Below are 18,540 nucleotides of genomic sequence, written 5' to 3'. Positions count from 1 at the left end.
GGATTAGGTTTCGTTTTTTTATATGAATTTTGAAATATATTCGAATTAACGTTCAAATGTTGATTCTAAATTCATCATATATTAGACGGATTACAATTCTGAGGTCATTCAGCTTTCTTCTTCTGGGTCACTTTCACTGTATGGTCTTTAATATACGCGTACCTCACGTTCTACGATGATATTGTAATTACCTTATCAGTACACTCGCTAAGGAGTCCAGGATTTGACAGACATTACACAGTGGTCATGACGTGTTTCAGTACAACAACATACCGTACAAATATGACAAGCACATGCAGTTTTATTAGCTCGCCAGAGCTGAAAGCTCAAGTCAGCTTTTCTGATCACCTGTTGTCCGTCCATCTGTCTGTCTGTTCGTTTGTCTGTAACTTTTTACATTTTCGACTTCTTATCCAGAACTACTGGGCCATTTTTAACCAATCTTGGCGAAATGCATCTTTGGGTAAAGGACTTTCCAATTTAATCAAATGAAGGGTCATGTCCGCTTCAAACGGGAAACAATCACAAAAATTGCAAAAATACGGTGGGGGTCATTTAGAAATCTTCTTCTGAAGAACCACTGAACCAGAAGAGCTGAAATTTCCATGAAAGCTTCCTAAAAAAGTGCAGATTCAAGTTTGTTAAAACCATAGGTTGGGGCCACAATAGGGGATCAAAGCTTTACATGCGAATATATAGGGAAAATCTTTTAAAATCTTCTCGAGAAATATTGGACCAGGAAAGTACAAATTTACATAAAAGCTTCCTGACATAGTGCAAATTCAAGGTTCTTAAAATCATTGCCCCGGGGGTAGGATGGGGCCACAATAGGGGATCAAAGTTTTACATACATATATATAGGGGAAATCTTTTAAAATGTCTAAGGTGAGCAATGTGGCCCATGGGCCTCTTGTTTTTTAAATTGATCACCAGAAGTATTGCTAAAAAATAAATCATTCTTCAATGTATTGTCATATATATTTCAGATTAGTCTCTTTTTTTAATTACGACATTTACATCGAAATGACAGTCTTTCCAGGCATCACATTCCACCCTTTTAAAACTAGAGGCCTAAATTTTCAACTGATATCAGATCACTTTGGTATATAAAATATTTCAGAATATGCATGCATTTTTCATCTTTATTAATAGTTTTTAGTATAATGACTTTCATGACATATAACAAACAACATTAACTTGAGTTAAGAAAAAACCACCAAAAAACAAAATAACAGTGCACTAAATAAGAATTAAAAGCAGATCCCTTAAATTCGACATGCTAACTCCTGGCAGCACACTGGCCTGCAGATTTTTGGTTGGTTTTTCTCACTTTATGTTACGTCCCTTTAACAATTGTCCACTCATACTGGACGTCACTACCTGTGGGTGAAGTGCTACATATCTAGAACTATGCAAGGTGCTCAGAGTCGTAGCAGTAATGGTTCTTTATTGTCTCAACGTCTGTCGTGACAGATCTCCGTTTTTAAGGTTTCATTAAAGGGACCGATTCACGATTTCTCCAAAAGTTTGTTTTTCACTTCGAATGATCAAAATCTACTGTCTACTGTGTTTAAAAGGTTTCATGAAAAATATGAAGGTTATACATTATCACAGAAGCTCATTTTAGAGAGTTTATTATTTGTTTTGTAAACAAAGATTGCGGTATGTTATTATTTACGACATTTTCATAAGAAATCGATATCGATCAAAGTTTATTATATCTATCACATTTCAAGTATTCATTTAGTAAAATGTGTCATCTAAAAGTTAAATTTATGACGGTGCAAAATTAAGATGCTTTATATTATAAAATTAACATTTCACTGGTTTGTTTGTTTTAACAAGACGCGAGTCTTTGTTTACATAACACATAGTTAAGGCTAAAATATTGCTTTTATCATTGCATTCAGAAGGTCAAACGTTTGGCTATCAGCATTTAATGAGTTGTACTTTTAATGTTTAACATCACAAATGAAAAACATCTTTTGCAAATATCGTGAACCAGTCCCTTATTAATTTCTCTCTCTACTAATCAGTAAATAAAACAACTCTTTTAAAAGGACATGGACACAATTTGGTTCAAAACATTATTTAGATATTTGATTAAAATTTCATAATATGATAGTATTTGATTCGTGTAATACATATCAACAAACCTCACTTTAAAAAAACTGACGCAGATATGCACGAGGCATGGGGCCTGTTTATGTTTACTTGCCACATGACTTAATTCTCAGTTGACGGCTTCGGTGAAAAACACTCTTTACAACAAAAACTTTCTGTTCTTTCATATTTGTGCTTACTCCCTAAATTGATTTATCGTTAACGTATGTCGACAGGTTGATATACTGTTTAGAAATATTGGTTTCTCATCTCCGCACGTGGTTTCCTGACTACGATAAGCATGTTGATTTTATAAAAATACAAAGCATATCCTGTGGGGAAAATATTTTTAATCCACTTATTTAAAAAAGTATTTAAATCTGTCAATTTCAATCGATAAAAAATCGTCCATATGCCCCTTCAAGGATGTTTATGTAAAAGGTGAAGATAACGACCAATAATCAATTTTATAAATCCTATAAACAATATAAAACCGCGATCAGGGATCACACTCCCTGCGAGTCCCTTTTCTTGATCAGATAAACAGAGAAATCCATTTAATCAGTATGAAAAGAATGGCGTAACAATATGTATGATAACACGTCAGGCATCATTCAACCCAACGATAGAATCTGACGTATATGTAAGCAAGATCATTTTAATGATCATAGGCATTTGCGAATTGCTGACTTTAAACGAAACTGTTGAAACCACAGTATCATCAACTTCTTAGTCTGTTGCCTCGGTTTATAAATTGATCGTACGCTGAACAAGCTCTTGCGTATCCAATCAGTTGGGAAACATAAACACCATGTGCAGGTGATAATGGAATATTGCTACATAAATATGGGAAGTTGACGATGGAGAGATTGAAATCATCCTGTTTGTCATAAAGTTGAGTTGTCAGTTTGCCGTTAATGTCTACTTTCAATAAAATATCTAGGTATGAAGCAGAAGTCGACGACTCTAGATTTTAGTTTGTCGTAAACGTCAACGTTCAAGGTGAAGATAACAAACAGTGATCAATTGCATAACTCCTATAAAGGTGATTGATTGATTGATTGTATCTTGCTTAACGTCTCGCTCGAGAATTTTTCACTCATATGGAGACATTCTATAAAGGTGAAGATAACGAACAGCGATCAATCTTATAACTCTTATAAAGGTGAAGATAACGAACAGTGATCAATCTCATAACTCCTATAAAGGTGAAGATAACGAACAGTGATCAATCTCATAACTCCTATAAAGGTGAAGATAACGAACAGTGATCAATCTCATAACTCCTGTCAGATACAAAACGAAGAGTTTGGCAAACACGGGCCCCTGGACATACCAGAGGTGGGATAAGGTACCCAGGAGTAAGCATCTCCTGTCGACCGGTCACACCCGCCGTGAGCCCTATATGAATATGAAAAGGGGGTGTAATTTGTGGTGTCTTTATTTTGAGTTCACAAGATACATCTAATAGACATATATTCATTTTTGTTATAAGAAGTTGTCGATGTGTCTAAATGCCGAGTGGAAGGTCAAAGTAAGAGTTTCTTCTTATGTACAAGTTTAAGAAAAAGAATAAGTTACTTGAGTACTTACCACTAGTTCCATCGCCATTTTGACCGCTTGCACTACTTCCGGTCCCTCCGCTGCCGTTTGCACTACTTCCAGTCCCCCCGCTGCCACTACCACGTCCATCACTGCTGCTGGCAGACGGGGCGTGTCCTTTGATTAAAACAGAATGTGTCATACAGTATTTATACTAAAGAATGCTTCCAATATCAAATTGAATTTGGGAGATTCTCCAGAATTCAAAACAATATGACGAACAAAAAATTCATCTGACATTTTAGACAGATTTCATGTTTGTCCTAATGAAGATTTATGTAAACAAAAATCTTTAGAATTTGGTTTTGTTCCTGATTATTTCATACAGTTATAAAATTATCGATAGATGTCAATTTTACCCTTTGTTTGGTCTGTCATTTTATCCGGAAATATGGGAGCAAAAATGGGTTATTTTGTGATATACAAACCCCAGAACGTGGATTTTGCTGGAATGTTTAGGGGGGGAAATTCCAAAGAGCATGCTCCCACACTCCTTTAGAAAATCCGTGTTTTCAATTCTCATTACACCTCTCTCCTTTTTTTATTTCTGAATTCACGTTTGCTATTTAGAAGGGTTTCCTATGTATTCCTATTCAAAATCTACAGCCTTAGCCAATAGTAGCTCTATTCTGACACTGGAGATCAGGATCTAAAGAAATTTGTTCACAAATTGTAACTTGTGGTTCTTCAGAATATTTTCAAAGACGTTTCCTATGTCAAACTATATACCCATCCCTACCCCAGGGATCATAGTTGGAACAAAGGTTATTCTACGCTTAACAAGGAGACTTGGACATTCCTCTAATGACTTGTACTTCTTGAGATTATTTGCTCTTATTCATGTGTATAACTTTGAACTTGTAACTGTGGTCATTTCCGGTCTTTGCTTTAATTTGCCTATATTCATTCACTTAAATAAAGGACCAGAAATGTTATCGATGAGTGTTCAAGTAATTAGCAATGTTTTAATTTGTTATATATTACAATGTACATTGTATCTTAATGTTTAGCAGTATATGTATGTTTATTTATACAGTGTATTGTCTGATTTCGCTATAAGAGTTGCTGCTATGACACAATGAAATCCCCGTTTAAGAATTGTAATGCGTATTCATACCACCAATTCCAGTGCCATGAAGACCGACTGTACTACTTCCGGTTCCACCACCTCCATGATGAACACCACTGGTTACACTCCCTCCGCCATTGCCACTTCCGCCACTGCCGCTTAAAGGTACTGTTGATCCTATAAAACATTATTTTCAAATGAAAGATTAAATTGCGAATCAGCCACCGGTTTGTTTGTTTATATATATATATATATATATATATATATATATATATATATATATATATATATATATATATATATATATATCCAAATTGTGTTTTTAAAAAAATCACAGTGTCCGGTATAAAATATTAAAAGAAATAGAATAAACAGTACACAAAGTTAAAAATTTAACGCAAGCGCTTTCATTTTATAATCCTCAGGCGTTACATTTTAAAGAGCTGATCCAAAAACCACTCTTTGGACCAATAAGGCATGTCCTAATTCGCTCCACTTTTAACATTGATTGGCAAGCCTAAAGACCAAAAAACATGTAGTCTGCGTTGTAAATACGTTTGTAGATTAGTGTAGTTGTAGTGCTAGATGTATTTATATGTAGTTTTTGTTATTATTCTCTGTTGATATTGGCCACATTATGTAATTCTTTTCGTTTGTCCTGAAGAAGGGACGGGTCGTCCCGAAAATTTGACGATCTGGTTGTTCGTGTCGTTGGTCATTTTAGTGCTTTGTATATTTTTTTGTATTTGACCTTGTATCCATGTTGTGGATCCGACACTTTGAGGTATCGGGTGTTGTTGGAACTTTAGTGCTTTTATATATATATATATATATATGCAATTTTACTATCATGTAAGAATTGTGTTACACACAGGCAAAGCACACGTAATATATTGAAAACCGATGTCCTAAGTTCATTAGGTATCACGACTTGTTAATACGGGATATCGGAACTAGAAAATTTTGGAACTCTTCAGAAAAAGACGTTATGAAAATTATGCGTCACTTGGGCAACTCTTGTATGCAAATGAATGAATCATTGCTAAAGATGATCTATTTCTGATACAAAAATATCTGCCTGGTTTGAAAGTTATTTTTCAGAATGTTGCAAGTGAATACCCTATTACCAAAAACATGAGTTATTAGATTAAATTTCTGATGTTACGTAACGAAGATAAAACAAAAATAATTAATCCATAGAACCTTTCCCTCGCACAAAACCTTATCTAGGAGCCATGGATTCAACAATTAAGATAGAGGCCTGTACATGTTCACTACTATCCACTCAAGGTGCTTGTTTGATGTTTGGGAGTAAAGATTTTAAAAAACCCCACACACATTGCATTTCTTACAATACGAGCTCTAGAGCCCCGTCCGGGCTCGTTTGTTATTCACTCAATATGTTGCTGCAGTTTTACGAGTCCTAGTTGACGTATGCTAATAAACTGTCCATCTGCTCTAGTTAGCCTTGGTCTCTTTTTGAATCATTATAATAGTGCACTGTGTGTTGTACGTGAGTATTACCTGTGTCACATGGTTTCTCTTCTCGTCTGTCACTGTCCGTAAAATTACAAAATACAATACAAGCAGTCGTATTATGTGAATCTGGACAACACGCGGAACTGAAGCGAACCCGGACAGAGCTAGAAACATTGCACTTTGACCATTCCATCCAAGATGTAGTACAGATTTGTCTGCATTGCGAACTGACAACGGGCACCTGCCACACAGCCACCGAAGTCACCAGACACAAATAAAGATAGGGCAGGGTCTATAAGCCCGTGAACTGATACAATCGGAAGTTCCGTGAACTCAAACACACACAAATTGCATACGTCATACAATTTACTTTCGTTTTTACTAAAGGCCTAGTATTAACTCGTACCCGAGATGCATATTAAAAATCTTTTGTAAGTGGAGGTACAGAATCAACACTAATAAGGATTTGATTGAGTTCACAGGGTTCTAATTAGGATGTGATTGAGTTCATGGGCTTCTAATTAGGGTATGGTCCACTTCACGGGCCTGTCTCTAACACTAAATAGGATGTGATTGAGTTCACGGGCCTGACTCGAACACTAATTAGGATATGATCCAGTTCACGGGCCTGATTCTAACATTAATTAGGATGTGATTGAGTTCACGGGCCTGATTCTAACACTAATCAGGATATGATGCAGTTTACGGGCCTGATTCTAACACTAATTAAAATGTGATCCAGTTCACGGGCCTGAGTCTAACACTAATTAGCATGTGATTGAGTTCAGGGGCCTGATTCTAACACTAATTAGCATGTGATTGAGTTCACGGGCCTGATTCTAATACTAATTAGCATGTGATTGAGTTCACGGACCTGCTTCTAACACTAATTAGGATATGATCCAGTTCACGGGCCTGATTCTATCATTAATTAAAATGTGATCCAGTTCACGGTCCCGATTCTAACACTAATTAGCATGTGATTGAGTTCACGGGCCTGATTCTAACACTAATTAGGATATGATCCAGTTCACGGGTCTGATTCTAACATTAATTAAAATGTGATCCAGTTCACGGTCCCGATTCTAACGCTGATTAGCATGTGATTGAGTTCACGGGCCTGCTTCTAACACTAATTAGGATATGATCCAGTTCACGGGCTTGATTCTAACACTAACTAGCATGTGGTTGACTTCACGGGCCTGATTCTAACACTAATTAAATGTGATTGAGTTCACGGGCCTAATTCTAACATTAAGTAAAATGTGATTGAGTTCACGGGCCTGATTCTAAAACTAATCAGGATATGATCCAGTTCACGGGCTTGATTCTAACACTAATTAAAATGTGATCCAGTTCACGGGCCTGATTCTAACACTAACTAGCATGTGATTGAGTTCACGGGCCTGATTCTAACACTAATTAGCATGTGATTGAGTTCACGGGCCTGATTCTAATACTAATTAGGATATGATCCAGTTCACGGGCCTGATTCTAACACTAATCAAAATGTGATCCAGTTCACGGGCCTGCTTCTAACACTAACTAGCATGTGATTGAGTTCACGGGCCTGATTCTAATACTAATTAGGATATGATCCAGTTCACGGGCCTGATTCTAACACTAATCAAAATGTGATCCAGTTCACGGGCCTGATTCTAACACTAATTAAAATGTGATTGAGTTCACGGGCCTGATTCTAATACTAATTAGGATATGATCCAGTTCACGGGCCTGATTCTAACACTAATCAAAATGTGATCCAGTTCACGGGCCTGATTCTAACACTAACTAGCATGTGATTGAGTTCACGGGCCTGATTCTAACACTAATTAGGATATGATCCAGTTCACGGGCCTGATTCTAACACTAATCAAAATGTGATCCAGTTCACGGGCCTGATTCTAACACTAATTAAAATGTGATTGAGTTCACGGGCCTGATTCTAACACTAATTAGCATGTGATTGAGTTCACGGGCCTGATTCTAACACTAATTAGCATGTGATCCAGTTCACGGGCCTGATTCAACACTAATCAAAATGTGATCCAGTTCACGGGCCTGATTCTAACCCTAACTAGGATGTGATTGAGTTCACGGGCCTGATTCTAACACTAATTAGCATGTGATTGAGTTCACGGGCCTGATTCTAATACTAATTAGGATATGAACCAGTTCACGGGCCTGATTCTAACACTAATCAAAATGTGATCCAGTTCACGGGCCTGATTCTAACACTAACTAGGATGTGATTGAGTTCACGGGCCTGATTCTAACACTAATTAGCATGTGATCCAGTTCACGGGCCTGATTCAACACTAATCAAAATGTGATCCAGTTCACGGGCCTGATTCTAACACTAACTAGGATGTGATTGAGTTCACGGGCCTGATTCTAACACTAATTAGCATGTGATTGAGTTCACGGGCCTGATTCTAATACTAATTAGGATATGAACCAGTTCACGGGCCTGATTCTAACACTAATCAAAATGTGATCCAGTTCACGGGCCTGATTCTAACACTAACTAGGATGTGATTGAGTTCACGGGCCTGATTCTAACACTAATTAGCATGTGATTGAGTTCACGGGCCTGATTCTAATACTAATTAGGATATGATCCAGTTCACGGGCCTGATTCTAACACTAATCAAAATGTGATCCAGTTCACAGGCCTGATTCTAACACTAACTAGCATGTGGTTGACTTCACGGGCCTGATTCTAACACTAATTAAATGTGATTGAGTTCACGGGCCTAATTCTAACATTAAGTAAAATGTGATTGAGTTCACGGGCCTGATTCTAAAACTAATCAGGATATGATCCAGTTCACGGGCTTGATTCTAACACTAATTAAAATGTGATCCAGTTCACGGGCCTGATTCTAACACTAACTAGCATGTGATTGAGTTCACGGGCCTGATTCTAACACTAATTAGCATGTGATTGAGTTCATGGGCCTGCTTCTAACACTAATTAGCATGTGATCCAGTTCACGGGCCTGATTCAACACTAATCAAAATGTGATCCAGTTCACGGGCCTGATTCTAACACTAACTAGGATGTGATTGAGTTCACGGGCCTGATTCTAACACTAATTAGCATGTGATTGAGTTCACGGGCCTGATTCTAATACTAATTAGGATATGATCCAGTTCACGGGCCTGATTCTAACACTAATCAAAATGTGATCCAGTTCACAGGCCTGATTCTAACACTAACTAGCATGTGATTGAGTTCACGGGCCTGATTCTAACACTAATTAGGATATGATCCAGTTCACGGGCCTGATTCTAACACTAATCAAAATGTGATCCAGTTCAGGGGCCTGATTCTAACACTAACTAGCATGTGATTGAGTTCACGGGCCTGATTCTAACACTAATTAGGATATGATCCAGTTCACGGGCCTGATTCTAACACTAATCAAAATGTGATCCAGTTCACGGGCCTGATTCTAACACTAATTAAAATGTGATTGAGTTCACGGGCCTGATTCTAACACTAATTAGCATGTGATTGAGTTCACGGGCCTGATTCTAACACTAATTAGCATGTGATCCAGTTCACGGGCCTGATTCAACACTAATCAAAATGTGATCCAGTTCACGGGCCTGATTCTAACCCTAGCTAGGATGTGATTGAGTTCACGGGCCTGATTCTAACACTAATTAGCATGTGATTGAGTTCACGGGCCTGATTCTAATACTAATTAGGATATGAACCAGTTCACGGGCCTGATTCTAACACTAATCAAAATGTGATCCAGTTCACGGGCCTGATTCTAACACTAACTAGGATGTGATTGAGTTCACGGGCCTGATTCTAACACTAATTAGCATGTGATCCAGTTCACGGGCCTGATTCAACACTAATCAAAATGTGATCCAGTTCACGGGCCTGATTCTAACACTAACTAGGATGTGATTGAGTTCACGGGCCTGATTCTAACACTAATTAGCATGTGATTGAGTTCACGGGCCTGATTCTAATACTAATTAGGATATGAACCAGTTCACGGGCCTGATTCTAACACTAATCAAAATGTGATCCAGTTCACGGGCCTGATTCTAACACTAACTAGGATGTGATTGAGTTCACGGGCCTGATTCTAACACTAATTAGCATGTGATTGAGTTCACGGGCCTGATTCTAATACTAATTAGGATATGATCCAGTTCACGGGCCTGATTCTAACACTAATCAAAATGTGATCCAGTTCACAGGCCTGATTCTAACACTAACTAGCATGTGGTTGACTTCACGGGCCTGATTCTAACACTAATTAAATGTGATTGAGTTCACGGGCCTAATTCTAACATTAAGTAAAATGTGATTGAGTTCACGGGCCTGATTCTAAAACTAATCAGGATATGATCCAGTTCACGGGCTTGATTCTAACACTAATTAAAATGTGATCCAGTTCACGGGCCTGATTCTAACACTAACTAGCATGTGATTGAGTTCACGGGCCTGATTCTAACACTAATTAGCATGTGATTGAGTTCACGGGCCTGCTTCTAACACTAATTAGCATGTGATCCAGTTCACGGGCCTGATTCAACACTAATCAAAATGTGATCCAGTTCACGGGCCTGATTCTAACACTAACTAGGATGTGATTGAGTTCACGGGCCTGATTCTAACACTAATTAGCATGTGATTGAGTTCACGGGCCTGATTCTAATACTAATTAGGATATGATCCAGTTCACGGGCCTGATTCTAACACTAATCAAAATGTGATCCAGTTCACAGGCCTGATTCTAACACTAACTAGCATGTGATTGAGTTCACGGGCCTGATTCTAACACTAATTAGGATATGATCCAGTTCACGGGCCTGATTCTAACACTAATCAAAATGTGATCCAGTTCACGGGCCTGATTCTAACACTAACTAGCATGTGATTGAGTTCACGGGCCTGATTCTAACACTAATTAGGATATGATCCAGTTCACGGGCCTGATTCTAACACTAATCAAAATGTGATCCAGTTCACGGGCCTGATTCTAACACTAATTAAAATGTGATTGAGTTCACGGGCCTGATTCTAACACTAATTAGCATGTGATCCAGTTCACGGGCCTGATTCAACACTAATCAAAATGTGATCCAGTTCACGGGCCTGATTCTAACACTAACTAGCATGTGATTGAGTTCACGGGCCTGATTCTAACACTAATTAGCATGTGATTGAGTTCACGGGCCTGATTCTAATACTAATTAGGATATGATCCAGTTCACGGGCCTGATTCTAACACTAATCAAAATGTGATCCAGTTCACGGGCCTGATTTTAACACTAACTAGCATGTGGTTGACTTCACGGGCCTGATTCTAACATTAAGTAAAATGTGATTGAGTTCACGGGCCTGATTCTAAAACTAATCAGGATATGATCCAGTTCACGGGCTTGATTCTAACACTAATTAAAATGTGATCCAGTTCACAGGCCTGATTCTAACACTAACTAGCATGTGATTGAGTTCACGGGCCTGCTTCTAACACTAATTAGGATATGATCCAGTTCACAGGCCTGATTCTAACACTAATCAAAATGTGATCCAGTTCACGGGCCTGATTCTAACACTAACTAGCATGTGATTGAGTTCACGGGCCTGATTCTAACACTAATTAGGATATGATCCAGTTCACGGGCCTGATTCTAACACTAATCAAAATGTGATCCAGTTCACAGGCCTGATTCTAACACTAACTAGCATGTGATTGAGTTCACGGGCCTGATTCTAACACTAATTAAGATATGATCCAGTTCACGGGCCTGATTCTAACACTAATCAAAATGTGATCCAGTTCACGGGCCTGATTCTAACACTAATTAAAATGTGATTGAGTTCACGGGCCTGATTCTAACACTAATTAGCATGTGATCCAGTTCACGGGCCTGATTCAACACTAATCAAAATGTGATCCAGTTCACGGGCCTGAGTCTAACACTAACTAGCATGTTATTGAGTTCACGGGCCTGATTCTAACACTAATTAGCATGTGATTGAGTTCACGGGCCTGATTCTAATACTAATTAGGATATGATCCAGTTCACGGGCCTGATTCTAACACTAATCAAAATGTGATCCAGTTCACGGGCCTGATTATAACACTAACTAGCATGTGGTTGACTTCACGGGCTTGATTCTAACACTAATTAAATTTGATTGAGTTCACGGGCCTAATTCTAACACTAAGTAAAATGTGATTGAGTTCACGGGCCTGCTTCTAACACTAATTAGGATATGATCCAGTTCACGGGCTTGATTCTAACACTAATCAGGATATGATCCAGTTCACGGGCCTGATTCTAACACTAACTAGCATGTGGTTGACTTCACGGGCTTGATTCTAACACTAATTAAAATGTGATCCAGTTCACGGGCCTGATTCTAACACTAATCAAAATGTGATTGAGTTCACGGGCCTGATTCTAACACTAACTAGCATGTGATTGACTTCACGGGCCTGATTCTAACACAAATTTGGATATGATCCAGTTCAGGGGCCTGATTCTAACACTAATTAGGATATGATCCAATTCACGGGCCTGATTCTAACACTAATTGAAATGTGATTGAGTTCACGGGCCTGATTCTAACACTAGTTAGCATGTGATTGAGTTCACAGGCGTGATTCTAACACTAATTAGGATATGACCCAGTTCACGGGCCTGCTTCTAACACTAATTAGGATATGCTCCAGTTCAGGGGGCTGATTCTAACACTAATTAGCATGTGATTAAGATCACAGGCCTCTAATGAGAATTTTAGCATTATTATTTATTTCCACAAATCACATTTTCATACAACTCTTTATAGTGAAATGTTACACACATCTATTTTGATTTAAATCGTATCATTGATTATTCATCTATAACTTAGACTTTTGAAATAGTTTATTATACCCCCCGCAACAAGTTGTGTGTGTGTGGGGGGGGGGGTATACTGGAATCGGGTTGTCCGTCTGTCTGTTCGTCCGTCTGTAGACGCAATGGTTTCCGGGCTCTAAAGCATTATCCTTTCCACCTACCGTCACCATATCATATATATGGACTACCCATGGGATGAAGATGTTCCCTATCGATTTTGGGGTCAAAAGGTCAAAGGTCACGCGCACTGGACATCAAAGTAGCAATATGGTTTCCATTTAAATTCTTTAACGGCTTTTTTCATCGCATGGAGATGCTGTGTTCCTAGATACCTTTTGGATCATAATATTGAAGTTTTACCTATTTCCAACACCCTTTAGGAGATTGGGGTAAGCGAGGGGTATTCTTAGTGAGCATTGCTCACAGTACCTCTTGTTTTAACAGGTTGTTTTTTTTTACAATAACTATCGGAAAATACTAACAAAATTGATGTTCCTATCATGCATAAATCTAAATAAATCATTGATTTTGCAAAATCTGATGACATCATAGGAGGGTGGAATTACTTTAAGTTATGTTTAGTGCTGTGTGTATATAAACATGCACTCATATAATTATATCTTCCCTCTTCCAGGGGGAGACATATTGTATTTGTACTTTCTGTCCGTCCTTCCTTCTGTCACAAAATCTTGTGAACGCTTCTCCACCTATATGGCTTATCAGATAGATTTGAAACTTTGTACAATGCTTCATTGTCATTTGCAGATGTGAATATTGTTGGGACGGGAGGATCCAATTGTTTTCCTAAGAGTTATAGTGGATCTAAGAGGGGTGGAAGATGTAAAATAGCTTATGAACTCTTCTCCTCCCATATGGCTTATTGGATAGACTTGAAACTTTGTACAATGCTTAATTGTCATTTGTAGATGTGCATATTGTCGGAATGGGAGGATCCAAAGTTTTTCCTAAAAGATATAGTGGATCTAAAAGGGGTGGAGGATGTTAAAATACCTTGTGAACACTTCTCCTATATGGCTTATCTGATAGACTTGAGAATTTGTACAATGCTTCAATGTCATTTGTAGATGTGCAAGTTGTAGGGACAGGAGGATCCAATTGCTATCCTTAAAGTTAAAGTGGATCTGAGGGGTGTAGGGTATAAAATAGTGTGTGAACGCTTCTCCTCCTATATGGCTTATCAGAGTTCATGTCTATCTTCCTGCCCATGCTTTCTCCTTCATACTATTCAATACATTAAGGGGGATGTTTCCTATATTTTACGAATTAATTGGTTGATTGACAACAAACTTGGTACAGTTGTACAGCATATATAAGGAGTAGATGACCCCTATAGATTCTTAGGTCACATGGTCAGTCCACTCTTGACATAGGAAGGTATTGTCTGCTCAATATTTTGAATTGGTGTAACTACTATCAATTAAATGAGGCACGGGTATAACCCTTTCAATTTTGCAACTTGGGGGGCATATGTGTTTTAGAAACATCTCGTGTTGAATTATATGAATTACAGTTTTTAGTGTGCTCAGTTTAGAGAATAGCATAAAAGTATTTGATAATTAAATATCTTGCAGATTGGCAGTTTACTCCATGCACCGACAGGAATGATAAACTGTGATATTCGTAAATGGTGAGCATTTATATTTTTAGCTCACCTGAGCCAAAGGCTCAAGTGAGCTTTTCTGATCAAAATTTGCCCGTTGTCTGTCGTCGTCGGCGTCATAAACGTTTTACATTTTCGACTTCTTCTCAAGAACCGCTGGACCAATTTCAACCAAACTTCCCACAAAGCATCCTTGAGTGAAGGGCTTTCAAGTTTGTTCAAAAGAAGGGCCATGTCCCTTTCAAAGGGGAGATAATCACAAAAATGCAAAAATAGGGTGGGGTCATTAAAAAATCTTCTAATCAAGAGCCACTCGGCCAGAAAAGCTGAAATTTACATGACAGCTTACTGGCATAGTACAAATTCACGTTGATTAAAATCATGGCCCCTGGGGGTTGGATGGGGCCACAATAGGGGATCAAAGTTTTACATACAAATATATAAGGAAAATGTTTAAAAATCTTCTCAAGAACCACTGATCCAGAAAAACTGATATTTACATGAAAGCTTTCTGACATAATGCAGATTCAAGTTTGTTCAAATCATGGCCACCGGGTGTTGGATGGGGCCACAATAGGGGATCAAAGTTTTTACATACAAATATATAAGGAAAATGTTTAAAAATCTTTTTCTCAAGAACCACTGAGCCAGAAAAGCTGATATTGACATGAAAGCTTCCTGACATATTTCAGATTTCAGTTTGTGAAAATTATGGCTCCCAGGGGTAGGATGGGGTCACATGGGGGATCAAAGTTTTGCATACAAATATATAGGAAAAATCTTTAAATACATATGTATGAGCCAAAGTGACTCAGGTGAGCGATGTGGTCCTTGGGCCTCTTGTTTGTATGTGGCTGTGGTAGACAATTTTTAGTTCATCCTAGCTCCTAATTATTCAAATCCATTGGCCAGGGGTTGTGGGGAAAACATGATTTACATCTACATCCTTACTTCTGAAAACAATGTCCACTTCAAAACCATGTATTAACAAGACAACATTATTTTTCCAGTGAGGAAGAAGACCATGAAAGACACCACCAGTTTATAAAACAAGAGGCCCATGGGCCACATCGCTCACCTGTGTCACCTTGGTCCACATCAGAAGATTTTCCATATATATTTGCATGTAAAACCGTAGTCCCTATTATGGCCCCAAACCTACCCCTGGATGCCATGGTTTTTGCAAACTTGAATCTACACTATGTCAGAAAGCTTTCATGTAAATGTGAACTTCTTTGGTCCAACGGTTCTTGAGAAGAAGATTTTTAAAGATTTTCCCTATATATTTTTATGTAAAACTTTGATCCGCTATTGTGGCCCCATTCTACCCCAGGGGGACATGCTTTTAACAAACCTGAATCTGCACTATACCAGAAAGCTTTCATATAAATCTTAGCTTTTCTGCCTTAGTGGTTCTGGGAAGAAGATTTTTAAAGATTTTTCCTATAAATTTGTATGTAAAACTTTGATGCCCCCCTTGAGGCCCCATCCAATCCCCGGGGTCCATGATTTTAACAAACTTGAATCTGCACTATATAAAAAAAACAACAACAACAAAAAAAAAACGAGAAAAAAAAACAACAACAAAAAAACTTTGACCCCCTATTGTGGCCCCATCCTACCCCAGGGGGCCATGATTTTAACAATTTAGAACCTGCATTATATAAGGAAGCTTTCATATAAATCTCAGCTTTTCTGGCTCAGTGGTTCTTGAGAAAAAGATTTTTAAAGATTTTCCCTATATAATTGTATGTAAAACTTTGATCCCCTATTGTGGCCCCATCCGACCCCCGGGGGCCATGATTTTAACAATTTACAATCTGCACTATATCAGAAAGCTTTCATATAAATTTCAGCTTTTCTGGCTCAGTGGTTCTTGAGAAGAAGATTTTTCCTATATATTTGTATGTAAAACTTTGATCCCCTATTGTGGCCCCATCCGACCCCCGGGGGCCATGATTTTAACAATTTAGAATCTGCATTATATAAGGAAGCTTTCATATAAATCTCAGCTTTTCTGGCTCAGTGGTTCTTGAGAAGAATATTTTTAAATATTTTCCCTATATATTTGTATGTAAAACTTTGATCCCCTATTGTGGCCCCATCCAACCCCCGGGGGCCATGATTTTAACCATTTAGAATCTGCACTACCTAATAAAGCTTATCTATAAATTTCATCTTTTCTGGCCCAGTGGTTCTTGAGAAGAAGATTTTTTAATGACCCTACCCTATTTTTACCTTTTCTTGATTATCTCCCCTTGGAAGGTGGCCTGGCCCTTTATTTTAACAATTTAGAATTCCCTTTACCTAAGGATGCTTTGTGCCAACTTTGGTTGAAATTGGCCCAGTGGTTGTTGAGAAGAAGTTGAAAATGTGAAAAGTTTACAGACGGACGGACAGACGGACGGACAGACGGACGGAGGGACGCCGGAATACGGGTGATCAGAAAAGCTCACTTGAGCTTTCAGCTCAGGTGAGCTAAAAATCCGTTCAATAAATACATTAAACTTTACTGCTTTGGGGAAAGTATATTGATATATTGGTAAGAAAGTAATTTTCTAAAGAATCAGCAGCTCACATTTTGATTACTTTGATATGATAGGAATTAGTCAATATATATTTTGGGCATGGATCCAAAATACACATCTTTATGAAGTTGAATGAACATGTTTGCTCAATTTTTACACAAGTAGTGCATCACATAACATATTAAAGCTTTCTAATCCGACTCTTTTATTTTTAGGAACTGGGACACGTTCTAAATATACTCAGGGACAGAATGATGTGCAGCAAGGCTCGTCATGGGTAGAGATACTCCCATTTAATATTGATACTTTTCATATCCAAGCATGTATATGGCTAGGTTGTATAATGTTTGTTATAATTATCTAAATTATGTCCTTCCTTCCATCTATTGTTCTGTGTGTTGATTTCTCACCACTCTGCAAGAAAGGGTATTCATGTCTATTTCATAGACGATCCTACATGTAGTTGCAATTGAATCATAAATTATTCCCAAAGAGTTCATGATTTTATCATGTTTTGAATATAATATTTTTTCAATATTTCAGATTTTACCAAATACAGAACACTGCAAGGCTTGCAAAATGAAGACCTCAGTAAAAAAATTCCTAAATTATCCACTGTAAGGCTACTTACCAGTAATTCATATCTAGAACTTAAACATATCATCCTTGAAACAATAAAAACTAATTTAATATAGTATATCTATGTATGTTATGCTTTTTCAACCTTTAAATTTTTTAAAGACAGTATAGTTTATTATGATTGCACAATATTTAAAGTTTAAATTTTCATAGAATTTTGTTTGCTCTCCAGAATGGCAGCTCACTACCTGCCCCTTGTGATGTTAAAAGAGGCCGTTGTTCTCATTTGTTCCAAAACAGGAATGGCATATGAGGAGGCCAACAGAAGATGCACCTCCAATGACCTCCACGGAGTGTGCACTCACAAAACGAATAAATTATTATTTCTTTTGTTTGTAATTGTATATTGTCAACAAGGTCAAAGGCACTTGATCCGATGCCAAACTTTTGCATTTCTTTTGCTTTGTGGTAAATTTTCTTCAGCAACATTAACATTGTTTTCTTTGGAGAGTTTACATGTACACATGGATCATTTGTATATTAGAATTATAGCATTGTTTAATTCAACTCATTCTTATCATAGAGGTTATTATATACTGCAGGCAACGACTTGTAAAGGGTATACTGTTTTAACTTACATGCAAAGCAGTATTATGAAACTCTGTAGTTGATAAGGA

At 37.8% G+C, this 18,540-nt stretch overlaps 1 protein-coding gene and 1 long non-coding RNA gene across 5 annotated transcripts in view; one reads left to right on the top strand and one right to left on the bottom strand.

Annotated features, from left to right (window-relative positions):
* Positions 1–6,531, bottom strand: part of LOC125680379 (lysozyme D-like) — a 33,001-nt gene extending 26,470 nt beyond the window's left edge. The window contains exons 1-4 of one of the 2 annotated variants that reach the window (XM_048919927.2): positions 6,299–6,531; positions 4,823–4,951; positions 3,697–3,822; positions 1,936–3,504 (exon numbers count right to left, since the gene is read on the bottom strand). In XM_048919927.2, coding sequence (XP_048775884.2) covers positions 3,347–3,504; positions 3,697–3,822; positions 4,823–4,951; positions 6,299–6,446 — 561 coding nt within the window. In that variant the 5' untranslated portion in view covers positions 6,447–6,531 and the 3' untranslated portion in view covers positions 1,936–3,346. Of the gene's footprint in view, positions 1–1,935; positions 3,505–3,696; positions 3,823–4,822; positions 4,952–6,298 lie in introns of those variants that run through there. The other variant, XM_048919916.2, reaches the window with a different exon arrangement.
* Positions 6,532–6,541: 10 nt separating this feature from the next.
* On the top strand, positions 6,542–18,254 carry LOC130053857 (uncharacterized). Of its 3 annotated transcripts, none has more exons than XR_008802120.1 (5): positions 6,542–6,684; positions 14,728–14,783; positions 17,500–17,561; positions 17,828–17,901; positions 18,096–18,254. It is a non-coding gene; the product is annotated as an uncharacterized LOC130053857 (long non-coding RNA). The 3 variants fall into 3 exon arrangements; XR_008802121.1 differs by lacking the exon at positions 6,542–6,684 and adding an exon at positions 13,041–13,524; XR_008802119.1 differs by lacking the exon at positions 6,542–6,684 and having other exon boundaries at positions 14,504–14,783.
* The last annotated feature ends 286 nt before the right edge of the window (positions 18,255–18,540 follow it).

The sequence above is a fragment of the Ostrea edulis genome, chromosome 1 (genome assembly GCF_947568905.1).
Source record: "Ostrea edulis chromosome 1, xbOstEdul1.1, whole genome shotgun sequence".
Classification (NCBI taxonomy): Eukaryota; Metazoa; Mollusca; class Bivalvia; order Ostreida; family Ostreidae; genus Ostrea; species Ostrea edulis.
The sequence above is the reverse complement of the archived record's forward strand: the minus strand, read 5'-3'. Positions and strand labels throughout refer to the sequence as shown.